The sequence below is a fragment of the Martes martes genome (assembly GCF_963455335.1).
Source record: "Martes martes genome assembly, chromosome: 8".
Taxonomy (NCBI): domain Eukaryota; kingdom Metazoa; phylum Chordata; class Mammalia; order Carnivora; family Mustelidae; genus Martes; species Martes martes.
In genome coordinates this window covers 3465816-3492467 of record NC_137895.1, presented here as the reverse complement: position 1 = coordinate 3492467, position 26652 = coordinate 3465816, and the positions used below count along the sequence as shown (strand labels likewise).

At 64.2% G+C, this 26652-nt stretch overlaps 1 protein-coding gene across 1 annotated transcript in view; it reads right to left on the bottom strand.

The window, feature by feature from the left end:
- The window catches only part of CELSR1 (cadherin EGF LAG seven-pass G-type receptor 1), a gene marked incomplete at its 5' end in the record, with an annotated part of 130807 nt that overhangs the window by 4103 nt on the left and 100052 nt on the right, over positions 1-26652 (bottom strand). The window contains 22 exons of the mRNA XM_080811676.1: positions 180-329; positions 583-686; positions 981-1075; positions 1523-1648; positions 2338-2464; positions 3066-3145; positions 3522-3634; positions 4653-4827; positions 9003-9203; positions 10711-10837; positions 11982-12149; positions 12520-12724; positions 16095-16238; positions 17978-18161; positions 19089-19298; positions 19738-19832; positions 20489-20590; positions 20916-21099; positions 22655-22775; positions 24390-24531; positions 25147-25321; positions 26148-26261. Coding sequence (XP_080667802.1) covers positions 180-329; positions 583-686; positions 981-1075; positions 1523-1648; positions 2338-2464; positions 3066-3145; positions 3522-3634; positions 4653-4827; positions 9003-9203; positions 10711-10837; positions 11982-12149; positions 12520-12724; positions 16095-16238; positions 17978-18161; positions 19089-19298; positions 19738-19832; positions 20489-20590; positions 20916-21099; positions 22655-22775; positions 24390-24531; positions 25147-25321; positions 26148-26261 — 3142 coding nt within the window. The remainder of the gene's footprint in view (positions 1-179; positions 330-582; positions 687-980; positions 1076-1522; positions 1649-2337; positions 2465-3065; positions 3146-3521; positions 3635-4652; positions 4828-9002; positions 9204-10710; positions 10838-11981; positions 12150-12519; positions 12725-16094; positions 16239-17977; positions 18162-19088; positions 19299-19737; positions 19833-20488; positions 20591-20915; positions 21100-22654; positions 22776-24389; positions 24532-25146; positions 25322-26147; positions 26262-26652) is intronic.

The following is a 26652-nucleotide window of genomic DNA, read 5'->3' as shown; positions in this document are numbered from 1 at the left end:
GGCCCCCCAGCAACCTGGGGTCCTTGAAGTGGGGGTTCCCGGAGAGACCCTCAAAGACCTCCCTGCCTCTGCTCTGCAGATGCTGTGGGCAGGGCCTTCCTCCGGCCAGCACCTCCCCCCTGCCGCTGCTCTCCATGGCAGGAGGCAGGCCTCAGACACGCCGCCCAACGCTGCCTCACCTTTAGGGGTGCTGTGGATGGGGCCCCGAGCCGAGTCCCACTTGCCCTCGGCCTCCGCCCCATCGTCCTCGCTGTCTGACGAGTGCGAGGAGGCGTAGGAGCTGCTTTGCTCATCCAGGGACAGCTCGCTGTCCGAGTCCGAGTCGTGCTCTGCGGGGAGGGCCGGAGGGCCAGAGGCTCAGGCCAAGGGCTGAGTGGGGCCAGCTGGGCCCGGGCACGGGGGAGCGATCGTCCCCCTGGGGCCCTTCTTAATGGGATGGACCACAGACTCCTCTGAGCCTGTACATCCAGCAACCGAGAGGCCCACGGGCCTGACAAGAGCCAAGAAGAAGCTCCCCGCACCGGCCCCCCAGGACGGAGATGCCCAGGTGGAGGGCGGGGCCGCCTTCCGGGGAACACATACCGTGGTGCTTCTTGGTGCTTCTGGGGACAAAGGACGAATCTGGCTCCCCATGGCCGCCCCGTGCTGGCCCAGAGGACACGCTGAGCTTCTGACCCCCTTCGTCCCTAGAGAGGGTAGGAGGGTGGGCTCAGCGCCATCACTCGGGGGGTTGCATGACATGACCACCCAGCATCACCGGGCACCTTTGGCATGTGCCAAGGTGGCCCCACGGGGCTCTGGAAGGTTCGCTGCCACGAAAGACTCCCGGAGCGCGTGGGGAACCACACACCCGCTGGAACAGGGGGGCACACCGCTTGGGCCTTCCCGCTGGCTTTGGCGGCCTGCATTCACCCCGAGAGCTGGGCCTCCCCCCCCCACCGTGCCCCCGGGACAAGTGAGGGCACCGGCTCGGGCCTGACCTGACAGTGCTGTCCAGCGAGGCTGTGGACTCGCCCAGGGCCGTGCGGAACATGTTGGGCTCCTCGCTGTACGTGTGGTTGCAGTTGAGGGAGCGCTGCGGGAGTGGGCACGGTTATCGCCAGAGCAGAGGCCACTGGCCTGCAGAGGACGGCTCTGTCCCCACAGCAAGCCCCGGTGCCAGCACCCTGACGGTGCCCCCGCCCACCACAGAGCACACAGGCCTCGTGGCGGCCTGGAGGACAGCACCCCCAGCCCCCACAGTGGTCCGAGGACGTCTTCCTGCCCGCAGCCACGGCTTCTGCTGCCACCCTGTCCTCTGTGACCTTGAACAATGGGGCTGTGATGAGGACAGACCCCATCTAGTGAACCTTGCTCCCTTCCCGGGACGTCAGGAATGGAATCAGTCTCGATGCCCCTCTCCAAGGCGCTCTCTGATGCCAGGGTCAATGGAGACCCAGCAGCTACGTTGAATGCTTGGTCCAGAGACCCACACGGCAAACCCCTCCCCCTGCCCCGCCCCCGGTCCCCGGGCGCTGCCTACCGTCAGCAGGGTGGCCCTGGTGGTGGCGGAGTCATCCAGGTGCAGCTTCTTCCCAGCCAGCGCCCCCTTCAGGTGCTTCCGAACCTCCCTGTCGAGCACACAGTGGAACAGGAGGACGAAGAGGCCCTGGAGGGGGGAGACGGCTGCTTAGGGCAGGGGCGGGCGGGCAGCGAAGCAGCGAGGGTCCTGTGGCTGCCGGGCCGGTGGGCACACTCGCCTGCCCAAGGACGCAGACCGCACAGCATCGCCATGTGCCGCGGAGTGCCCGGAGCCAGCCTGGCCGCGGGGGCCCGCCCTGGGCGCCCCCTCCCCGGGGCCTCTACTTGCCCAGGGGAGCGGGGACAGGGCAACCAGCACACCAGGGGCCAAGGGGGGCTGGTCCTGGCCACACCCCCTGGCCGTCTGCGTCTCCAACATGACATCGCTTGCTGGGAAGCCCTCAGTGTGAACTGTAAACGGCCAACACCGTCGCCGCGGACACGAGTGGGATGTACGCCGCCCCGCGGAGGGAGGATGAGCCCCGGCACCGGCTGAGCAAGGGACGGTGTCCCAGGGGTCCCTGGGAAGGCCCTGGACAGAGCTGCGCTCCAGACCCCGGGTTCCTTGTTGGCGACCGTGCGCAGAGAGGCGTCACGTGAACCCCCCGCGCATTCCGGCCACACGGTGACCACCATGCCGTGGCCCGTCTGCCCCAGGACGCCGGGCCCAGGATCTCCCCCAGGCCTTTCAGACAGGAGGTAGCGTAAGCGACTCATGACCTCACCGAGGCTGGCCCCAGCGAGGCCCGCCAGGTCACGGGGGCGGGGACGGCCCACCTGTAAGCAGCTGAAGACGGCGAAGAGGTAGTGGAAAGCCAGCGCGTCGCGGTTCACGGCCAGCAGCCCCAGCAGCCAGGTGGCGCTGACGAGCAGCAGCAGCAGGAAGGCGGTCCGCAGCAGGGGGCTGGGTGGGGGGGGCGGAGTGACTCCGGGCCCCTCCCTCCCCTCCACCTGCCCCCTCTCGGCCCACCTGTCAGCCCCAACACTTAACCTCCCAAAACGTTTTAAAGCACCTGGTCACTCTCCACTCCTGCGGCCACAGCATCACCATCGCCACCAACCCAGAAAGTCCCCGCCGCACCCCCGTGCCCCAACACCCTGCCGGACTCCTCCCCGTTGCATCTCGGCCCCTCACACCTCCCCAGACCCAGCTGTCACCACCCCCTCCTGCCCTCCACCCATCCGTTAACAGGACCCGGGCGAGGGGCACAGAGCACCATCCTGCTCCGTTCTGCCACCGGGTGCTGCAGAGCCTACCCCCTACCGTCCCCGGGGTCCCATGGGCCAAGGCGGCCTGCCCCAGGCCTCCTCATGCTCAGCGCCCTTCCTCTCCTCCACTACGTGCCCGCTGCCCCCGACCTCTCCCCACTGTGGCCTGATGCATCCACGTGGCCGTCATGTCCCCAGGGCCTGAGCTGGGGGGTGGCCAAGGGCCTGGGCACGGGGAGACGGGCGCCTTCAGGGGGCTCTGCTAGGCGTTCAGTCCCACACTGGGACCCACTTACACAACTCCTTTCCTTTCATAATAATGGTGCTTTCTTTGGCAGGAAACCTTCGCAGACAGGACAAAGATGACTGTGTTGACCTGAAAAACATTTTTTTAAAAACCCAAGTCAGGTGGCCGGCTGGTCAGTATCGCCACAACAGATCAGAAGACCCAACGCTCCTGAGGGGCTCCGCCCGCATCTCCTGGCGCGGCTGGAATGAGAAGGGCTCACACGCCCCCCTGCCTGCGGGACCCTCCCGAGGGTGGCTGCCGAGCTGCCTCCCAGGGGACGAGGACGCAGACGTGGGACGAACCCGCAGGTCCGATGGCGAGGCCTCAGCACCATGAGATCACCCCTTCCCGCCCCCACGGGCTGCTCTGAGGACCCCGCTGGCCCCCAAAACCCCTTCCAGCCCACACACCCAGTTTCCCACATCCCCAGGAATCGTGGGCTCTGCAAAACTCCCGGACTCACAATGATAACTGCCCCGATGGGCCCGGCGAAGCTCCAGATCAGGGTGTCTCGAAGGGACAACCAGCAGAAGTCGGGGTTCCCATAGCCCTGGGGGTCCAGGCCCACCGCGAGTCCTGGACAACAGGGAGGGAAGTGGGGACTCATCCCGGGAGGGGCCCCTCCTGAGGGCCAGCCTGGGGGGGGCACGTGGCCACAAGCAGCATTCCCAGCCTGGTGCACATGCGTCACATACAGACCACACACACCACATGCACGTGACATATAGACCATACACACCACACACATGACATACACATGTCACATACAGACCACACACCCCACACATGTCACATACAGACCACTCACCCCCCCCACACTCCACACATGTCATATATAGACCACATCCCCCACACGTGACATACACACATCATGTACAGACCACACACACCATATACACACACCCCACACATGTCACGTACAGACCACACACACCACACACACTACATACACACATCACATACAGACCACACACAGCATATACACACCCTACATACAGACCACACACCCGACGCACATGACATACACACGTCCCGTACAGACCACACACACACACCACACACATCACATACAGACCACACACACCCCACACATGCACTACGGGGTACACACACACACACACCACACAACATATAGACCCTTCCCACACATACACACACACTCTATGCAGACTACACATCCCACACACGCAACACACACACATAGAACACACGCACACATACACATCCATCCACGTGCCGGGCGGACGTGGAGTTTCTGTCTGTTAGGTGCCACAGACAGAACCCTAAGTGGACCCGCACCCAGCCCTCAAGGAGCCCACACCACCCCTGACCAGAGATGCAACCCCCCAGCGGGCACTGAGTGATCACGCTCACGTGCACAGACGCAAGGGTGGGGAGGGCCTCCCCTGCCAGGGCCCAGTCACGCTGGGTGTCTGTGGTACCCAGAGGAGGCCAGGGAGGTCGCCCGCCCGGGCCCAGGGGTGTGGGCTTACCGGCTGTGGGCTCCTGGGTGGGCAAGGTCACGTGGGCTCCCCGAGCAGTGGTCGGCCACCGGCCCAGGCCACCCCAGCAGGGCAGCTTCTCCAGTCCTCACCTGTGATGATGGCCGGGATGCCCCAGCCCACGACATAGTAGAACCTCATGGGCCCCGCGTCGATGTTGCGCACTTCGGTCAGCATGCGGTAGACGTGCAGGCCCTCCACAAAGGTCCAGGCGAAGGTGCTCATGTAGACGTAGTGCAGGAGGATGGCGATGACCGTGCACAGGAACTGTAGGGGCAGGGAGCACGGGGCGCTCGGCTCAGCACCCGCCCCACGGGAGCCCGCCCCACTGCTCGGACCCGGGGGTCAGACGCGCACCGGGCGGGGAGGGAAGGGACAGAGTCCGCGCACTGTGCAAACGTGAGGGTCTGCGGGTGGGAGGAAGGAAACCGAGTCAGTTGGTTTTTTCTACGTGATTCACGCAGGAACGGCTGGGCGGGGAGGCGCGGTGTGTCCGCGCTCCAAGTGGAGCAGCAGAGGGCGGGGAGTGGGCACCGGGGGGCCGCGGAGACCACCGCCCAACCCAGATGGGTGCCTGCAGTGAGCACAGCCACGGGACGGGGGGTGGGCAGAGGCTCTAGTGTTTTCATTAGAAGCTGGAAACGTATTTTCCTGTCATGGCTCCAGATTCTCTCCTGCACGCGTTTAAATGTAAAAGACACAGCATGAAGGCGGCCAGCGCAGGCTGCGGCCGACTGCGGTGCTGGCCTCCACCCGCTACCCAGGACCCCTGGGGGGGGGGTGTCCGCGGGGTCCAGCAGTGGCCAGAGGGAGGGGGAAGCCTCGGACTTCGTGACCTCACCACCAAATAAGGTCCTCCCGCCTCCACCAAGTTAACAGAGCCTTCTGCTTCCCGCCAAAACCAGACCACAGGAGCGCGTCTGCTCTGTCCCTGTCCTCAGCCGGGCAGGGCTGCCCTCCAGCCGGTGCCAAGTGCCAGGAAGAGAAAACCACCTCCACAGGGCAGCGGAGGCCCAGCATCCCGCCCTCTCCCGACCTTGGCGAGCCAACCCAGTGTCCCTGAGAACGGGAAGGCTGGGGACACGGCGCGGTCACAGAGAGTCCAGCCTCTGCGGCCATCACTGTGAATCACCCGCCGTGAGGTGCTCTAGGCCAGACCTGGAAGAGCTTGGGCCTTGGCCCAGAGCAGCCTCACGTGGGGCCCCCTGGAAGGGGCTGCGCTGGCCGGGCCCCCAGGCTGCCCAGCTGGGAGAGAGAGGCGCCCCTTCAAGGTCCTCAAAAGCCGGGCAGGCGCTGAGAGGGGAACGTGGAGGCGAAGGAAGAGAAAGCCCGCGGCCCTCTTGGCCCCACCCCCACCCCCCTGGTCCCACCCCCACGACCCTCCCCTCCTGCTCCCACCCCTACTCCTGACCACTCCCACCCCCAGGCCCTGCCCCTCCTAGCCACACCCACACCCAGCCCCTGCTCCTCCTGGCCCCACGCCCACTCTTTGGCCCGCCCCTCCTGGTCACACCCCCTCCTGGCCCCACCCACAACCTACGCCGACCCCACAGCTGTCCCACCCCCAGGTCACATCCCAGTCCCGCCCCAGTCCCGCCCCATTCCTGAGACATCCTGTCCCGCCCTGGCTGCCGTCCCATCCGTGCAACCTCCCAGGGTCTCAGTGTCCCCGCCAAGGAGCCCCCCACCCTCCACCCAACAGACACAGGGCCACCACCCTGACCCACACTGGAGGCCGCTCTGCTCCGTTAGGTGCCAGTCCGGTGTACCCTGTGGGGAGCTGCCCGAGCACGGGCTGGCGGGGAACAGATGTAACACCTGCTGCCGTTGTCAGCCTGCCCAGGCCAGCTTCTCCCCAGAAACAAAACCCCAGAGACGTGGGAGGAAACTCCTAGCACTAACATCTGTCCAACACCGGACACAACGGGAACTCAAGCAGAAGAGAAGACAGCACCTTACATTATGACTGGACAACCTGCTCTCCGCCTTGGACCCCACGGTCGGGAGACAGGAGGTCTCCCCTGGGCGATGAGCAGAGCCATCAGCCTGGATGCCAAAGGCGAGCCTGGGGCTGGGGGAGCCCCACACCGTACACTGCCAGCGTGCCCCACATGCAAAGCACGGTGGGCTTAGACAAGGGACAACGGTGAGGAGGCTGGCTGGCTTGCTGCCTTCAATCATGTGAAAAGTAAACCCACAAAACCACCTTTTAAAAAAAAGAAGTGTTAGAGATACATTTTAAAATTTAATGGGGCTGTACGTGTACAGACTTTTGCCCTAAATGTACTACCTTTTCCAGAAACAGAACAAAGACAAAATGCTAATGCCTAATAAATCATTTCAACCTGCCAGTAATCTGGGAGATGAAAAACCTCGCCCAGAGATGGGACTGTGAGTTTACAGAAAACCCATAAAACCCAGGCGAGGTGCCAAATCCCTCGAATGATGCACGGCCAGCATTCCTTTGCTCGCGCTCGTGCCTGGAGGAAGCGGACAGCCTCGCCGCCTTCACACTTGGTATGTGGCTGCAAGGCGTGGCTTGCCTCTGCGGAGACCACTCAAGGGCACACTTGAAGGGTTTGGAGATGAGTCATGTGGCTTCCCACCGAGAGCCTTCACCTGTCTGATGCGCTGATAAGGACAGGCAAGGAGAGGTCCACCTGCTTGGCTGGATGCACGGAAACCCTGCAGGGCCCCACTTGGGGATGGCGCCTCTCCCCCACCCCGGCCCAGCACCACGGGGAGCACCCTGGAGGGCAGCAAGGAAGTCTGCCCTTAGGGGTGTCCTCTGCCAGGCCTGGTGCTCCCCGAGTCACGGCAAAGAAGCCCCCGGGGCCACCAAGGCCGTCTGCCCGTGACACCTTGCCTTTACCTACCCCCTTCCTCCAAAGGAGGTTTGGCCGCCCCAGAGGGTCTCAAGGGGAGCCCGCTGCCAGCAACAAACGAGGAGGAAGAGCTCAAGTGTGCCAGTGGCCCTAACCAGCCGGAACATTCCCTCTTTGCCTTTTATGCCGCTTCCTCTCCCAGGGCTGACCCACTCCCACAGACACAATTCCTCTCCACGTGGGGGAGATGCCTCCCCTCGGCCCCCAAGGGCTTGGCCAGCCACACCCAGACCAGCCACTCTGTCTCAGTTTTCATCTCACTTCGAAGTGTCCTCTCCTGCTCGTCCCCCTTCCGGAGACCTGAGGCGCCCTTCCTCCTCCCTCCTTGCCCACTTAGCCCTGATCCTGCCCTTGCCCTCCTGCCCGCTGTCCTGGCTCCCGCTCTGGGCCTCGCCTCCACCCGGCGGACCTATGAGGACAGCCCCTCGGCCGCTCTTCTGACCTCTGGGCAGCTTCCTAGCTGGCTGGCTATGCTCTCCAGGGCACAAGCTGCCTCGGCACTGCCCGGCGTGGCCCCTCAGGCGCTGGGGGACCAGATTCCCCAACCTGTCCCGATTTCTCCTGGACCCCTCCCACGGGATGGTCAGTCCTTCCCTAACCAGGCATGGCTCCCCCACCTGCCACCAGGGCACCATTCTGGCACGTGACACTCTACGACGACCACTCGTGTCCGTGCCAGGAAGGGGGCTCCCTGGGCGGGGACGGGAGGGCCTCTTGGACCTGGGTCTTGGGTAGGTGGAACACAGTGACAACCAGCAGGTCCTCGCTGCATGGGGAAGGAAGAAATGACAGCTCTGTCAACAGCACGTGCTGGCTGTATTGGAATGGCCCACCGAGAGCCCACTGCTCACCTTCGGAGAGATCGGGATTAGGTGAGAGTAACCTCTAGACTTCCCGAGTCCCTACATACACGCATGTGCTAATCAGCCGGCCTCGCGGCGCCTCAGGGCTCTAGGGTCCCCATTTCGCGATGGACACATAAGGGAACCCGCACGGAGGGAACTGTGTGCCACGGGCACTCGCTCATCCTCACTGTCCCGGGCGCCTCTCCCGTGAGAAGGGATGCTCCCCCTTCCCAGGGCCCGGGGGGATTCAGTAAGCTGAAGCGTACGTGTCAAGCCCCGGGCACACAGCCTCCGCCTCCAGCTGGGCCCCCACCCCCTCCGGGGTCGGCGTGCTGACCCTGTGGTCTGTAAATCCCTGCTGTAAAAATGGAAAATCACGTTGCCACTAGGCAGGCACCGCTGAAGCCGCAGAGCTCTCGGCTTCCCCGGGCGCCGCTCTCGCACCCGTCCCATCGGCTGTGCCGCCACCTCCGCTCCGAGGCTGCTCCCTACCCCACGCCCCAGGGACCCTGCCCCGGCCACCAGCACCCCCTTCCCTCCTCCCCCAGCCGGCACAGGGGCTCCGATCTCAAGCCTCCCACGGAAGCTCCGCCGGCCGCCGCTCGCCCTCGCCTCCCTCGAGGCCGACCCACTTCCGGTGTCCGCCGCGGTCACTTCCACTCGCTCCTTTGTCAGTTACAGAGAGGTCGGGGCAGCGGCCCGCGGAACTCACCGGGTTTCCGGTCTGGGTGATCCCGATGACGAACACCAGCTGGGAGCAGAAGAGTGCCCCGATGAGGTTCCTGTGAATGCCGTGCAGGTTGGAGCGCAACGTCCGCGCCAGCGCGAGGAGGACGAAGGCCACCAGCAGGGCGGCCAGCGACACGGACACGGCCGCGTAGGTGACGATCTTCAGGGGCAGGACCTCTCCGTGCTGCGGGCGGGGGGTGGGCAGGGGGACATGAGGACTGGCCTGATGGGGCTTTGCACAGGAAAGGCACTTTAAGGTCGACTTTACTATGGGCAGAACCAGCGCGACTGACACGGTTCTCAGGGGCCGGAAACCACAGAAAACACCAAATGGATTAATGAGGCGTTAGAAAGTTCCGGAGCCGGACGGTGTCCGCTTACACGTGGCTGAGGTGGTGAATTTCTGTTCTGTGTATTTTGCCCCAATAAAAAAATGTTAAAAAAAATGTTTAAAACAAAACAACCCTCATACAGAAATGTTACCATCCAGGAGATGCACAGCCTGCCCGCCCCAAATTCAGAGCACAGAAGGCGGGGGTGCCACGGCTGCTCCGGAGCTGGGCCGCTGGGGAGCTGGGAGGGGGGGTGGGCCCCGGAGGCTGAGGGCTCGGGGCTCAGGGCTCTCCTCCTGCCCTCCGGAGGCCCCGCGGCTGCCTCCTGCTATTGGACCCGCACTGGCTTCGAGGCCCCGGTGCAGGGAGCAGTGAGCCCTCTTCTAGTTCCACCTCTTGTCCCTGAATTTCAGCTTCCTCCTGCCCCCCTCCCGGCATCGCCCAGCATCCCGGCTAGGGGTCGACCCCCAGTTCCGCCCCTACGTGGACGAAGAATACTGATAACTAACCTCCTCCAGGCCAGGACCTGGGGCTCCCAGCTCAAAAGTGCCACCTGCCCACAGGAGCCTGGTGGTCAGGGGAAGACCGGAGGCCACACCCTTCCCTATTGTCTCCCTGGCCGCCAGCAGCAGCAGCAGTCACCCTCCCAACAATGTGACAGGAACCTGCAAGCCACAGAGCTTTTGGGAGGGACAATGACCTGGCCTCCCGGGACACATCCCAGGCCTGAAGAAAAGGTGCCAGGTGAGGCCCCCCAGGCCTCTGTTCTGGTTCCTAGGAACCGGCGTCCGCACACGTCAGAGCCCAGGTTGACCTCGCCGCCCGCCCGCCGGGGGCCGTGGCCCTGTTCCCCCTATTCACCCGCAGGCTCCCAGAGCCTTGCATTCCCAGGCCCAGGAAAATGCCCGAGGTTAAACATCGGCCGGCCTCGGGGGATCCTGGCTGAGCCCCATCCTGGCTGAGCCCTCTGTTGTGTCTCCGGGCCAGTGTGGGTGGTGCTCACGGGAGACCGTCCCTTTGTTCCGGACAGCAGGCACTGTTCTCCCTTAAAATTTAAAGTGGGGCCGGCACAGCACCGTCCAAGAGAACACTGAGAATCCGGCCTCGAAGTGAGGCTCTCCCAGGGCTTTTTGGGCTGAGGCTGGGGGTCTGCCACTCGGGTTTTTCATTGACAACCCAGCCCCTTTGAAAACAGTTTCCAAGGAGTTTTGTTTTGGGAATCCCGGCAGATTCCGGCCAACCCGCCCGAACACAGGCTTAAATGGTGGACTCAGTTTGGGGCCGTGCTGACTCTCCAAAGGGACTCAGCCCTGGACACACTTGCCGGGAGGGCAGGACTGCCCAGGGGGCCGCGCCCACCTCGCGTCTGGAGACGTCCATAAGCACGGCGAAGGTGGCCGTGTGGCTGCACTGGCAGGCGACGTGGGTCCGGTTCCGGGACAGCAGCTCGCAGCCCTTGGCCGACCACCCTCCCGTTCCCCCGATCCTGCAGAGAAAAGGCAGGCGTGAGAGGGACCCCTTCCACCGGGGGGGGGGGTCTCTAAGGGCCCGCCGCCCCTGGGGAAGCCCATCCGGCACCCCCAAGGCCGACTCGTCTCCCCTCTCTGCCCCCCGCCACGTGCCGTGAGGACAACAGCCCTCGGGACCGCGCGGACACTCTCCCTTCCCTTTCACGGCTGGGGAGTGCCCTAAAGCAACTCTCTGAAGTTCACGGTGTCTGTGTCATCTCACAATGAAACTTTAACGGGGATGTCTCGGGCGGACCGCACGCCCCTTTTGTCGGGAACATTAGTCAGTCGTTAGAAGGGCTGCTTTGTACTTCAGCCTTCTTTGGAGTCCAGGCGCTTCAGGAAATAACACCCCACGTTCGTTTTGCGCTTTCATCTTCAGCCTGCACAGTGTTTTACGGCCGCCGCCCGCCAGCAGGGCCCAATTATGACTTCCCTGTTACGGATGGGAAGCCCCAAATGACAAGCTGCTCACGGGTGTGTCTCGGGCTCAGAGAGAGCCCCGCCCTCCCTCACTCTGGGAAAATCAACTAACTTCTCTGGTCCTTCGTTTACTCATCTGTAAAATGGCCAGTGAAGGCTACTACATGTCTGCCAAGAGCCCCAGGATCTGGGGGTGAGAGGCACCGAGGAGGCACAGAGGGTAATTAGGCAACAGCTAATTGCTAGGATCCAGTCCTGCGCCGCGAGAGACAGACGCGCCTCGTGCCTGCCAAGCAGCCCCTCGCACGTCCCTCGCCGTGAGAGTGAGCCTTCTTTCTCGCCTTTGTAAGCCGAGTGTCTCTCACACGCCGGCACGATGCTGCTTGCTCATTAACTCGAATTTGGAAAGTAAAGGAGCCGCGAGATCCCTGCCCAGCCAAGCCTGCTTCCCAGCGCGAGCCCCCAGCAGCCGGGCATCCGCACGCTCCCGCTGGCCACCAGCTCCCGGCTGGAACCCTGCTTGGCGACACCAACTCAATCCGTCCGAGGCACGATGTGAGGGCACGTCTGTCTGTGCTGCACAGAAACAGGCGCCCAGCCGCATCCCAGCTTCCAGCAGCTGTGGCGGACCCCACACGCAGGGGCAGAGCTCCGGGGGGGTGGGGGGACGAGGGGTCCTCACGCTGGCGGCACCCTTACGTGACGGAGTGGTTCCAGAACACGCAGACGGGCTTGGTGCGCTCCTCGGTCTCCAGCAGGACGTGCTCCACCAGGACAGGCCTCTCCAGGGGGCTGGGCAGGGCGGCCCCCTCGCTGTACACCACGGCGCTCACCACCGGCGTGTTAATGACCGGCCGGTTGGGCAGCCTGGGGCAGAGAAGTGAGAACACGGGAAAAGGCACAGTTAGAAGACGCCTGTCTCAAATCCGTGCATCGACGACCCCAAAAGCACGCAGTGTAGACGTCTCTCCAGGAGGCCCAGAGCCGGAGCCCCAGCCGCTGTCCCCGAGAAGGGCCCGGGCTGTGGCGGCGGCTCTGTGAGCGATGGGGCGAGTGCGGGGGGCTGGTCACCTCCAGCCGGGGGGCAGCACCAGGGAAGGGCCACCTGGATGCCCAGAACCTCATCCCGGGGGGCTCTCAGGGCAGGGGTCTGTGGCCGTGGCCCAGGCTCACGGCGGAATGTCCTCACACGGATGCCTGGGGAAGCCCTTTGGAAACCTCTGGAAACAGGCCTTACCGGAGGCTGCGGCGGTCAGGGTCATAGCGCTCGGGCAGGAGCTGGCCTAGGGTCCGGTAGATGACGACGAGGGCGACGGCGAACCGGCCGGGGTCGTCCGGGTGCCTCTTCCGCCTCCTGAACGCGGCCTCCCCCTCGGCGCCGGGCCCCGGGGGTGCCGTCGGTGGGGCGGCTTTCCGACCGGCTGGCCGCACCGCGGGGGTCCCTGCAACGCAAGCAGAGCGTGAGCGCGGGGCCGGTGCGCCCACCAGGCCACTTCCTGCGGCAGCACGGGCCTCCCGAGGTCCCAGGTGCTCGCTGGGCCCCGGCGGAGTCAACGCAGAGCCCTAGGCGACTGCGGCACAGAGGCTTCCAGAGGCTGGGGGAGGGGATGGCGACAGACCGTCAGTCCTGGGTACAAAGGTGGCAGTGCCTGCCCAACACTGTGGACGGACAGAACGTGACTAAACTCCACCCCCAGAGCGGCCTGGACGGCGCCGGCTCCCGGCATCTCAGCTCGACCCAGGAAAAGGTGACAGCTGTCCCGGGCTGACCGGCCAAGTCCCTCACCCCACACAGGGGGCGACACCGGGGCGGCTCTGGGAGCAGCAGGAGGGACGGGGAACTGTCTGCGTGGGTTTGTGCCCCCTGCTTTGATCCCACGTGAATGACGGGTGTGTGTGAAGTTGTACGCGCTCTAGGGACACAAGAAGCCGCGTATGGCCCGCGTAAATACGTCCGCACACGTATTTTGGGGTGTAGACGCTTGCGATATCGAGCCACTGACCGGGGCACGGAAGCGTGCGTGCAGGAAGGTTGAAAACTTCCCCAGTCCCTGTGTCCACATGGGCTCACGGGAGGGAGTATTGGCTCTCCCCTTCCCAGCGGCCGAGAGATGGTCCCCTCCGATGCTCTGTTAGCCTGGCCACACTCACTCACGTTCTCAACAACCGACAAAATGCCCCGGGTGGCCCAGAACCCAGCTCTGCAGCCACCCAGACCGCCTGGCACCGCGCACGGGAGGCTGAGCTCCGGGGAGGCGGGAGGGCTGAGCCCTGCGGGACAGGGCTTCTAGAAAGGGCAAGACCCAGGGGAGCCTGCGGAGGGGCTGTGAGGTGCAGTGGGGCGGGGGACCTCTCGGCCCCCATGCTGGGGGCCACTGCAGCTCAGAACGGCTCACCGGTGCCGGCGACATGCCGTGTGACCAACGGCGTCCGCCCCTCTGAGGCGGGCACACGCACCTTCAGCGTCTTCCTGACCCTGCTCAGGGCCGATGACTGGTGACAACACCGCTCAGCGACACTCAGCTCCTCCTCGGGGGGCGGGGGCGGGGGGTGGTACAGGCGGGGGGCTTTCCTGAGTGAGAGGATCAGGTGCTGCCCCAGGCCAGATGACCCTCCCCAGGACTCTGCTCATGGGCCAGACGCCACCCAGTGGGTCAGACGTGACATTTACGGGTCCTTTGCTCCTGGACAACCCCACAGAGTAGAGGCCAAAGAAAGGTGCTGACTCAGTCCCCCCGGGGTCCTGCTGCCTCTCGGCTGCTTGCTCCCGGAAGTGGAAGGCGGGCTGAGTCCCCGCAGCCGCCCGCCGGGGCCGCTCCTCCAGCGGGGCCGGCAACTCTGGGCAGCCTCGACAGTACCAGAGGCAGCGGTGGGCGCACGGGACAGCGTCCCGGGGCGCTCACAAACCCCAGGCCCGGCCCTTCCCGGTGTTTGCTCCCAGCGCCAGTGCATGGCTGCGGACAAAACCTTACTTTCTTCCCCTACTCGAGGGGCTCCCTGCATCCCCAGCGAACCAGTGAGCTGGCAAGCGAGTCCCAGGGGTGCCCCGCGGGGAGGGCAGGCAGGGGCCCCTCCCTCGCCTCAGGAGAAAAGCCTTATGCGTGCTCGCAGGCGCACACACACGCTATCTGGGCCAGGGCAAGGGGAGGAGAGGGGCCTGGAGTCCGGGGCCGGGATGAAAGTCTGTCCGGGGACCAGTCATGGCAAAGAAGGATTTGAGCCAAGGTGGGAAGGTCAGTGTCTGCACCGGCCTGCCAAGGCCCGAGGCGGGGGACAGACGCAGGCAGAGGTCAGCCCTTGGGGCCAAGCCCTAGGGCTCTATGTCAACATCCAGCACTCAGAGAAGAGAGGCGGGCCCTCCAGGAGGGACACCAGGAGGTGGTGGGATGCCAGAGGCCGGGGGGCTAGACTGCACCCCCTCTAGCTCCTGCAAGCTCGTCCACCCAGATCTTGCCCTGAGTTTTGGCTCTGGGAGCATAGGATGCTTTTTCCTCTGCTTGCCTTCCAGGGGACCTGTCAGGCGTTTGGGTAGTGGGGGGGGGGCGGGGAGAGGGGCCACCTAAGCCCCGAGGCCAAGGCTTCCCATCAGTAAAAGATCTGGCGGGGTTTACTCCGCGGTGATGGGGATGGTTCCGGCTAACGGACAAGTTGAACGTGGTACCACGTACAGAGCTGAGGGGACCGATGTCAGCCGTCCCAAGGCCGGCAGGGCAGCAAGCACCCGAAGCGTCCCTCGCGGGACCGTCTAAAGCAAACGAGGCTCCTGTGTGTCCACTCCGGATGCCTCAGTCTCACCGACAGAGGGGGACCCAGGGTCCGTTCGGGAACACGAGCACGGACAATGTTTTTGGGTCAGGATGAGCGGCGATATCTGCAGGGTCCGCACGTCCATCAGTGCTGACGACCGCTGGGAACTCAGCCGAATGTGGGAAAACCCAGACCGGCCCAAAAGACAGTTTGAAAGATGGTGTCGGGGTGGATCCCGCATCAGAGTAAAATCCTCTTCCAGAGGTTCCGACACCCGAATGATAACGCCACACAGCTGCCAGAACTGATTTACTAAAAACGCCTCAAACTGTAAATTATCCACTGCAGAATTTTACCTTGTCACGTCCCCGCTATTTTGAGACGTTTTCAGTAGCTGGAGTGGATCAGTGAAAAACATACTCTAAGAAAATCCCAGGGGCGCCTGGGGGGCTCAGTCAAGCGTCTGCCTTCAGCTCAGGGGATGATCCCGGGTCCTGGGATCGAGGCCCGCATCAGGCTCCCTGCTCGGCGGGGAGCCTGCTTCTCCCTCTACCCTTGCCCCCCTGCTCGTGCTCTCTCTGTCTCTGTCTCAAATAAATAAATGAAATCTTAAAAAAAAAAAAAAAGAAAGAAAGAAAAAGAAAATTCTGAACGTTGAAGCCATTTGGTGACGTAACCCCAGCCCAGGACTGAAAAACTGGCTTGGCGGTGGCGGTGGTGGGGGGGTGGGGGGGTGGGGGCAGGTTCTATAATTTCACCGACACGTAGAGGCGGCTTCCCCCGCCCATCAGGGAAGACTAGTGCACACGTGTGGTCAGGTGTTATCTCATTTGTCACGTCACGGTTAGCCGAGTACCTGCCGGAGACGTCCGGCCACGGCACGGGGGTCCGACGCCGGCTCACGCCGTGCGGCAGCCCCGTTCTCGGGGCACACGTGTGACACACACGCACACAACATGCTCCGCTACTAGGAACCGTTCTGTTCCTTCTCGAGAAACAGGACCCTCGGAGGCCCCCACCCGCACCCCCGAACGGCGGGGCACCGTGGCGTCCACGAGGCTTCACCTTTGCTCTCCGGTGGCTGGAAGAAGTCGGCGGAGAAGACCACAGAGGACCCCAACTCCTTCGGGAACTCGTCATGGATGTCCTCGAATCGCGGCACCCTGGCTCCCGTGAAGTTGAACGTGTCGAAGATGTCGACGGCCAGAACTGTGGGGACAGGTCCCCCTTGTCATCCAGCCCCCAGCTCCTCCCGAGAGTGCCCTCCACCGGCTCCGCGTCCAGACCGACCAGAGCCGCCACCCTGACCGGCGACAGAGTCGCCTCCACTCTGCCGCGCCCTCCGGACCCGCTGAGTCACACAGCGCCAGCCCTGCGGGTGAAGTGAGACTTCACCGCAGCATCGGGGACCGGCCGGCTGGGGTGAGAACGAGACGGCCGGAGAACAGGAACCCGCTCCCCGGCCGGCAGAGGCAGAGCCCGAGCGGACACTTGGACCGACCCAAGGGGCTCCTGAGTCCCGTTAGCTCTCGGAGGCTGTGGGGTCACCCCTCTGTTGGCACTGACCGCCACCGCTCTGAGGAGCCTGCCAACGGAGAGGCCCACCGTCCCCCCTGCACGCCCCAGGTGACCCCCACCGTCATCCGGTCCAACAGCCCCCACAGGAAGGGTGCCCAAGAGCTGCCCACACAGACAGCCAGGCGCCCACCCCAAGCTGCTGGGTGGTCAGGGACGGCAGGGGACACAGGACACAGGAGGACAGACAGGGGTGCCCAGTGCAGGATGGACGCTCCCGGCCACAGAGCATCAGGGACAACGCCAGAGGGGCTGCAGGCAGAAGTAGGCAGGACACTTGGAACCGCCTGAGTGCTCCAGGAGGCCCTGGGCTGCAGGCCGCACCGTGTCCAGGTCCTGCCCGGCCCCAAGGCCAGCTCTGCAGAAGCGCGCGCATCCTTCTTTCCCGCCCCCAGTGATGATGGGGGCCCTGAGCCCACCGCCACCCAGGCACAAGGCAGGCCCGTCGGGGGCCCCGGAAGGGCCCAGGAGATGCAGAGGCCAGAACGTCTCCTGGCCGGCAAGGGAGGCCCCGCCCCAGTCGGGAGGCCCCGCCCCAGTCGAGAGGCCCAGCCCCAGCCGGCCGCAGGGCTCCAGGGAGGGCCCATGCACTTCCAGATTAAGGCTCAGCCCCTCCAGTGACGGGGCGCACAAGGCAATCCCCGCCCCCCCGGCCCCGTGCTTCCCCATCCTCCCCTGCCTGGCGGCCCAATAAACACCCCCCAATAAACACCCGCAAGAGGAGAAAGCAAGGCCCTCTCCTGTAAGACCCCAGACCCCCACTTGGGGACTTGGCCAGCTCCGTCTGGGTGGGTCAGGTGGGGGCTGGTTCTACCATCCGGGGCTTTCTCCCTGTGAAGGAATCTGACCGTGGAAACCCCTGGACCTCAGGGTGGCGCCTCCCGGGCCCTGGTGGTGACTCGGTTCACGAGGTACCCGCCCACTGACCTTCAGCCTCCGACTCAGGAAGGGCAGACACCCCCCGCCGTGCAGGTACCTGGCTGGCCTGTCCCTTGTCCTTCCCTGGGTCTGTGCCTCCCCCGGTGAGCCTGGATGGAGGGACCCACAGCCGGACCCCGGCCATGCCCCCCTGGACAGCCTCACACCCACGTCCCGAGAGACCCGCAGACCTCCCAGGGGAGCCGACCACACAGCCTCTGACCTGCCCCGATTCCTGCTCGGAGCCCGGGAGTCACATGTGTGTCTCCCTAGTTCAGCTCTGAGAGGCTGGACAAGGAGGGTCCTGACTCCCTACTGCAGACAAGGCACCAGAGGCCAGAGCTGCTGACCGTCCCCTAAAGACAGCCCAGCAGGGCCCCCCTAGACAGGCCCCGGGGGTCCGACCCCGGAGCACACCCACGGTCCCTCCCAGCCCTGCTGTCTCGGGGCCTTACTCATGTTGGCGGTGACGATGACAAAAGGCCTCAGGTAGGTCCTCCGAACGTTGCGCGCCAGGTTGGTGACGTAGGCCTCGAAGCCGCCCAGCAGCCGCACGGCGCCCCCCTCGCTCCGCTGGATCTGCTCCCACGCGGCCTGTGTGTCCGGGGCCAGAAGCGTGCTGCCTGTGTGGACCACGTCCTGTCAGAAAGACAGACGGACGGCGCTCAGCGGGTGAGTGAGCCCGGCCCCAGGAGGCTGAGCTGACATGGCGGGAGGCAGGGGCACACCAGGCTCGGGAAAGTCTCCAGCTCCAGGAGACCAGGCTGGGCGGGATCAGATAGGGGACAGACCCTGGGGGGCAGGAGCCGTGCGTCCGGGAGACACTCTGCTGGGGGCTCCCCCATGTACACTCCGAGACGCAGAGGGGAGAAGGCATGTGGATGGGGAGGTTCCCCGGCGGGTCTCTGAGTGGAGAGGGAGGTTCTCCGGGGGGGGGGGGGGTCTCTGCATGGATGGGGAGGCCTGGGGAGGCGTCCAGAGGCATCACAGCTGGCAATGCTCACTGCCCAGCAGATCAGACACGTGAGGATGAACGAGGGTCTCCTCACCAACCACCGTAAACAGACATTTCTTAGGGACCCATTACTTAAACACAGAACAGGACGGTCTCTATACGAGACCTCATATCTCTGAAAGCAGGACCCCAAGGCGGGAGTAGAGACTCTGGAGGCCCCGACGAGCTACATGCCCCTGGCTCTCTCTGCCTCGGTCTCCTTACCTGTAAAATGGGGCAGTAACCACGCACCATCACAGGCCGTGCGGCTGGTGAGTGGCTAATATACATAAGCCACGCAGACTGCTGGCTGGTACTAGGGTCAGTTGTCAGTGACGATGACTGTCCCGACCACCAAGACCGTGCCCTACACGTGTCCTCGCCCAAACACCCCGAGCACTCGCACCCAGTCTCCCCAGTCACCACGCTGGCCCGGCCCGGGTGCAGAGTGAAGTTCTGCCCTGAGGACGTGGGGAGCAGGGATGTCGCACATCTGAGCACGGAGCCCCCACCGCCCTCAAGCCCCACAGGACCGCGGGGCCCCCCGGGGGCGACCCGCTGCACGCCGTCACCTGGTGGAAGTCGGCATCCCGCGTGGCCGCCAGCTCGAAGCCCTGCCGGCCGCTCTCGTGCAGCAGGACGCGGGCCAGCAGCTGGTAGGCTGTGCGCACGTCGTTGCCGAAGAGCGGGCCCGGGGGGCGCGTGGCGTTCCGCAGCGCCTTGGCCAGCCGCACGGACCGGTCGCCGTCCATCCGCGTCTCGTTCCGGTTCAGCTTCTCGTTCTGGGAAGGGGGAGCACACGAGATGTTTGCACGCCTGCCGCGGCTGCTTTGCTCCTTCCTGTGATTTAGAAAACCTGGTCCTTTCTCGTGGAAACTTCCTTTTCAAGCAAGAACTTAAAAATCCCAAAACCAAGCAGGGACGTTGGTGGGTAACTCTGGCACCAAAGAGGAGGGACGGTCAGGCCAACAAGTGCAGGAAAGAGACACCGGGGGAGTGGCAGTGACGAAGGGCGAGGTCGGGGGCGGCGGGCCGGAATATGGAGACCCCTTGTTTGCAGACCCAGACGCAGGGCTGGTCCTGACGGGAAGAGCAGCCGTGCTCCGCCGTGGGCACTCAGGTCCCAAGCCGGGTCCAGCCTCCGGCCAGTGGGATGCGGGGCTTCGCGCCGGCCGTGCTCCCCGAACCCGCACGCACGCAACTCCCCGAGGCGGGGCCTACCGTGGCTTTGAGCTCCAGGAAGGAGACGGTGGTGCAGTTGAAGAGCTCTGCGGGCAGCCAGCCCTTCTCCCCGCTGCAGTGTCGCACGGCGTTGCCTAGGGAACGGGGAATAGGGAGGAAGACCTGAAACCCCAATTAGTGATCGCGCTTGTTGACCTGCATGTACCTGAACCCGGAGTGCCCAGCGGGGTGTGAACCCCAGGCTTGACGCGTACCCCTCGGCCAGCCCAGGGACAGGCAGGTGCCGGGGCCACGAAACCAACCCAAGCTCTCTCCCCACGTGCCCGGGGCCACGCTGAAGCTGCCCGAGCCGCCCAGCCGCCGTGAGCAAACACGTGAACGAGTCCACAAAAAGAGAAAACAGTCCATCGTTTGCCAAAGACCCACAGCGTCTGCGGGCCCTGCACGCCTGCCACGAACCCGACTCGCAGCCGTGTGCTTTGGTGGGTCGTCCCCTTGGGTCTCCGGACACCCCTCAGGGTGTGGACTCAGCTACCACCCCCATTTTATAGAGAACCTGGCACTGGGAGCGGCAAAGCGGCCTGAGTCCCGGTCCCTAGGCTTGTGTCATGTTTGCGTTACGGCTTTTCCAGGTTTTATCATTTATTATTAAAGAACAAGGTTTTAGCTTCCCCCAACACTTTGGCTAAAGAACATCCCATGAGTTCGGACGCTTTGGCCAAGTCTCCGCGAGCCGCACACCTCGACCAAGCTCCTGCCTGGAACGGATGCCAGAGGCCATGGTACTTACCCACAGATCCCCTGGGGCACGGCACCGCCGCCGGCTGCCCGAACTTGGTCTGTGGCCACCAGATGCCAGCCTCAAATGCTCTGGGACATCCGTTGTAGATCACTGGGGTCACAGGGGGAGAGAAGGCTGCTCAGCCGGCCACGGCCATGCCCACAAGTGTGCATGGCTCTCGGAGTCCTCTGCCCCCACCAAGAACCGGACCCTCATCGGGGTTAGGACAGGGGAAGGGGGGACCCAGGCTCTGACCCGTGCCCTCCGGGAGGGCCAGGTCACGGAAGGCCAAGTGCACACTGTCAGACCATAAGGATGTCGAACGCTCCCCAGACCCCAGGAGTGCCTGGTGCACATGCAGACACGGGGACGCATGCAGGAGCCCAGTAGTCTGTCCCTGTGACACGGCCCGGAGGGGTCGAGGGGCAACTCAGACCTTCACAGCCGAGCGTGGTGACCTCGGCGAAAGGGTTGTCACAGTGATTGCACTGGCGGCCAATGACGCCGGACTTGCAGACACACTGCCCCGTATCCATGTCACAGGCCCGGCTGTGCGAGCCGTGCGGGAAGCAGTCACATGGCAGGCAGGCATCCTGACCCGGGGGCCTGTAGTAATTCTCCTGCAAAAGCCAGAAAGGGTGCGTGGGACTCTAGGCTCCTCTCCCACGGGATGCCTCCTGGGTACGTCAAGGTCACGGCAGGGATCCTGGGCCTCTCCCCGCCGCCCTTCACCCCCATGCCCTCCACGAGTGGCTTCTGGGGTGCCCATTGCGCCCGACGGGGCAGGTGCACTGTCTGGGAAAGTCTAACTTCTTAGCTACTACTTGTCATGGTCCACCTGCCTATCTGTCCTCAAAAATCCTGGCCTCAGATGGAGATTTCCGTGGTGTGTTTTTTCCATTGTGAAATGTGAGAAGGCACCTGAAGGCCCACCACTGGACAGGCCAGGGAGTGGTCAAGGGCACGGGCTCCAGACTGCAAAGTCCCGGTTTGTGCCCATCTCTGGCCCTACCACCCTTGCAGGGGACTCAAGCGTCCCCTGCTGAAGAGTGGGATGGGCTGTGACTTGGCAGAGCCATGGCCTGTGTCCAGGTCCCGTGTCAGGCAGGGACACGGAACCGTCCCCACAGGGAGGTCCAACCATGCGTGTTTGAGCACCTGGGAGGAGGCACAAACACGTTACCAGTCACCCCAGGCGGGAACATGGGCGTCACTTTTTGACACCTTTCTGCATTTTCTATAATTTCTGATGAGAAAAAATTCAAGGCACATTTTCTCGAAATGCACTCCGAGCCTCCGGCCCGCTGGCCATGCCACCCATCGATGTGCCGACTGCCGTGTGGCTCCGTGTGGCCTGCCCGGTCCCGATCTGCTCCCGCCAGTGCAGTTCTTCATTTAAACGTTTCAGCAGACATTTGTGTTTCCAGAAGTGCGTGAGCGCCTGTGGGACCTTCCCGGTGTTAAAGCTCCCGGAGTGCGGAGGGGACTCGTGCCGGCGATCTCCCCTCTGGGGCCGGCAAACCTACGCCCCGCAGCCCACGGCCCTCATCCAACGAGACAGATCCTTCCTCTGGGTTCCAAACGACTGGCAGCACAACAGCCGTGCAGACACGATTCTGAAGGGCTGTGGCCTTCCCCAGGATGCTGCAGGGGACAGCGTCCCAGGGCCTGCCCGGGAGCACGGCGGCAGGTCTGACGCCGCGAGGAGGTGACTCCGTGCCACACAGAACGCAGGCACCTCGGCTGGGGTGTGGGCAAAGCTTTCTGTCGTTTAGAAATTTCAGCCATCCTCGAGGGCCAGCGTGACAAGAGCCCAAGGAAAATGGCCCAGAGGGAGAACAGTGGTCGGTGCTGAGGTTGAGCAAACCTCACGGAAATTACCGTTTCCTGTTACCAACTGGGTGTGCGGCTGAGGACTCAGTTCTCAGGGGTCCACGCCAGTGTCCACGTGAAGACCGGCCCAGGGGTACTCAGCGCCTCGGTGAGCAGCCACTTCCCTGGGCTCGGGACCCGACCTCGTGTGTGTGCATGTGGGTGTGCACACGGCCATCTCTGGGGGCTCAGGACCTGCGTGCGCGTGTGTGTGTGCACGTGGGCGTGCACACGGCCATATCCCGGCGTGGCCACCGGAGGGGGTGGGAACTCAGCCGGTATCTGCCTGCGAGCCGGGCTCACCTTGCACCGGCACTGCCCGTTGGTCTTGTTACAGTCGGGATCAAAGCCTTTGCTGACGGCACAGTGGCAAGGTCCGCACACGGGGTTCCCCCACCAGCCTTTGGGGCACGGAAGGTCAATCCTGTTGGGAAACAGGAGAGCAGAGGGAAGGTGTGCGCCACCGTCCTCGGAGCCAGAGAAGATGCGGGAGGCCGGGAGCCTCACCGGGCCTGCTTCTGGACCCCTCCCTCCCCCTGGAGTAGCCCGTTTCTCCTTGCTGGTTCCCAACCTCACTCGCCCCTGACCCCTTCGGATCCCAGACTCCAGGGGTCCCAGGTCTATAGAAGCCTAGTCCCAGGCTTCTACTACAAAACTTATTTCTAAAATGATTCGTTGGCTCACTTTTTTTTTTTTTTTACCTGGAAGACACAGATGAGTATCCCGACCTGGGCCTCCTAGGAGCATGACCTCGCCACGCTCCCTGCAGGGAGGAACGGCATGACCTGTGCTCGCTCTGTCCCAGCACCCACGTGACGGCGCCTGGCTCACGGGGGAGCTCAGTGACAGGTGACTCCACAGCCGGGCCAGCTCCAGCAGCAGCCCCAGCCTCAGTGGAACCCACGGAGCCCGGCTGCCCTGGGCAACCTTCCTGCAGGACCTGGGGTGTCCGTCAACACAGGATCCCCGGTGGGCGGTTCCGAACCCGGGATGCCGGGGCATCCGTGCTTTCTGGGGTGCCCTGAGGCAAACACTGCCTGCATGCCCCCAGTCGCCGAGCTGCCTTTCCATAGACGTGACAGGCACCGTGGTCAGCTCTGAGCAGCCACGGGCTGGGTCTGGTGGGTTCGGGATCAGGACCCGGGCCCAGGCCTGCTCCTGAGAGCCCAGCAGGCCCCAAGATGTGGGACATCAAAGGTCATGAGGTCAGGCTCACCCCTCCCGGGCTCTGGCCACTGCCGGTCGCTGTCACCCCTCCTCCGCTCCCCACCTGATGGCTCACCCAGCCGCGCAACGCACGCCCCAACCAAACCCCTCAGGCTCCTCGGAACGAAGGGCCGCCCTGGGCTTTCTGTCTCAGCTAACGGCCTTCCACCCACCCACCTGACCAGCAGGCCACCGCTCCTACTCGCTCGCCTGGCAAGCAGTTATTAAGTACTGACAGTATACACAGCACGAGCATAAAAATGCCCACAGCGGCGCGGCTGAGCCAGGGGCTCCGTACGCTCGTGGGTCTGCACGTGCGTGCGACAGGGGGACCCCGGAGCTCTGGTGCACCCCTTCTCCCCACGGCCCCCTCAGCCCCCTGTGCCTATAGTGCCAGCCCTGGGGGACACGATCTGCCTCAGGCCACCCCCGCCTCCGCCTGCTCCTCCCACGCTCCACGCGGCAGCCGGGGCCCTGGGAGACCCGGGCTCTGGTCGGCCACGCTGCTCGGGGCTCCCACGGCCCCACAGAGCCACATTCTGTTCCCAGCTCACGGGGTGGGTCCCTGCGGCTCGGCACCCACGGCTGCGTGCGCGGTGGGGCTCCGGAAGCAGGCGCTCCGCTCGCCTCGTGTTTCTGGGTGCAAACCCACTCCAGCGGGTTCGTTTGAGATGCTCGCTCAGAGTCTAACGCGTCTCATGACAAATTTGAAAAAAAACAAAACTATGCCCATGTTAGCCACAGTTCTGTGTGTCTTTGCGAGAAGTGACCAAGAGGAGAAGAGTCGTGGGAGGGGACGTGGCGGCCGCGCTCCGCGAGGGGCTGCTCCTACCTGTTCTCGCAGTACTGGCCGTAGTGGCCGGGCCCGCACTCACACGTGTAGCCCCGCGGGGAGCCAGGCCTGTGCACGCACGCCGAGACGTGCTCGCAGGGGTTCAGACGGCACACGTCCACACACTGCCTTCCGAAGTACCCTGTGGGGACAGGCCAGCGTCACCGCCACCCCAGAACCTGCCCATGGCGCTCCCCGTCCCCGCTCCAGAGCCTCGGGGGAAGACGTCTCGGGCCGTCTGCGTCTTCCCCAGACTCCACTCCCCCTGCCACGCCGCCACGGACAGACGTGGCGGAGACGCTCGGTGTCACGGGACACACCAACGTGCAGTGGGTCGGACCTGGAAATGCAGCAACGTGGGCCTCCCGAGTTCCCCTCCAGCGGGAGGGCGGGAGGCCTAGGGGAGGGAGTCCCCGCCACCCCAGGTCACACGGTGGGATCGCAGCACCTCAAAATCCAGGCGCCCACTGAAAGTATCAACTTTGAAAGTGGGGATTTCTCATGAATTCCCTCCCTCCCCTCATCATGTGTTCTGAGAGTAAAGCCCGGAGGCCCCCACGTCCCAAGTGAGGACCCGATGTACGAATCCGCTCTGAGAAGAGACCCCTGTTCCCAGTCACGGAGGCTCAGGCCTCGCAGACCCGCAGCCCTGGCGGGGACGCTCCTGCTTCGCCCACCCCGATGTGTTCTCCACATCAAAGCACTGCCCTCCGCCGACAGGCTTCAGGACAGCGGGGTGCGGGCGCGGGGCTCCCACCTTTGTCGCAGATGCAGGAGTAGCCGTCCCAGGTGTCATGGCAGCGGCTGTGCGGAGGGCAGGGGCTGGAGGAGCACGGGTCCTCCACGTCACAGCCGTCCTTCACCCTGACCTTGAGGGCGTCGTTCATGTTCAGCGTGGCGATGTTGGTGGACGTCTCCCCCATCCTCACTCCCTGAGTTAGAAAGGGGCAGCCAGGTTCAGTCCAGCCTCTTGGGGCTGCAGGGACCTCAAAAGGCAACCAGGGGTTAAGAGAGCCCCAAACTCTCTCGGGTCCCCAAGAAGCAATGCGTCATTGTGCAGAGCTGGACCGGCACGGGGAAGGGCAGGGTCACGTGTGCTGCCTTTGGGTATGTGGTCCAGGTAGGTAGACCAGCTGCCCGGAAATGAAGACCGAAGACACCATGGTTGGTGCATGAAGAAAAAGTAAACGAGGGTAGAGGGAGAGCGTGGCCACTGATGAAGGCAGGCGAGGCGCCTCGGGGGAGAAGGGGCATCCCGGTAGAGGATGGGGACCATGTGGGGCCGCACACAGCAAGTTCCACATTGGAGGACAGCGGGGAGGTGGACGGCCGCCCCTGGGGAGGGTGGGTGTGTGGAGGGGAAGGCACGTAGGGACATCCCTTCTCTGCAGCGGGAGGTCCAGGGGCATGACCGGGGCTACTCGATCAACAGCTCACTCCGGCTGCCACTAGAACACCCGCTCCAGGGGACGACGGTGGCACCATTCAGGTGAGCATGGGGGATGGGAGGGGGGCAGCGAGGGCCACATTCCAGACAGGACACGAAGGCAGAGCTGCGGGTGGCGGACTGTGGCGTGGTGACGGGGAGGCAGGGGGAGGCCTGGAGGGGGGCCGCGGGGAGGATGGGTCTGAGCCGGAAGCAGGATCTGCTAAGGTGGGGTTGGCTGAGACCCGTCATTCATTTACTGGAAACCAGCGGGCTGACCAACGGCTCTGCGGGCGTCTTGTGACGGGACGCGCCCCACGGCCCCGCCGTACCTGCATACAGCCCCGGAAGCCGCGGCGCACCGTGACCTTATCCTCCGACGCGCCCCCCACGACGACGCTTCTCATCCTCAAACCTGGGAGCTGGTTCCCGATCCGCACCGCGCCCTGAGCGAGGAGAGGGGCTACATCCATAGGCTGGAAACACCTGGGAGGAACGTGCTCGAAGGCTGGAACTCGGTCACTCTGGCAAACTCCCCACAGCCCAAGGGCATCTGGGCCTCCAAACGGGGCGGCGGGGGGTGAGCCGGGCTGTGTGTGGGGGACGGGCAGGAGTGGGAACCGGGTCGCAGGACACGCGTCCCCATCCCGGCACAGCCAAGATGGCCAACTGGGGGGACACGGGCAATGCTGCCACCTCTGTAATGGTGCCACTCCCGAGCCGCTCCGAGAAAGCACTGGTGAACGAGGGAGGCGCCAGCGAGTATAGGTTATGTGCACCGTGGCCAGGATGTAAGGACGTTCCCGCTGGACCCTGAGGCCCTGGAGGGCTGCGTCC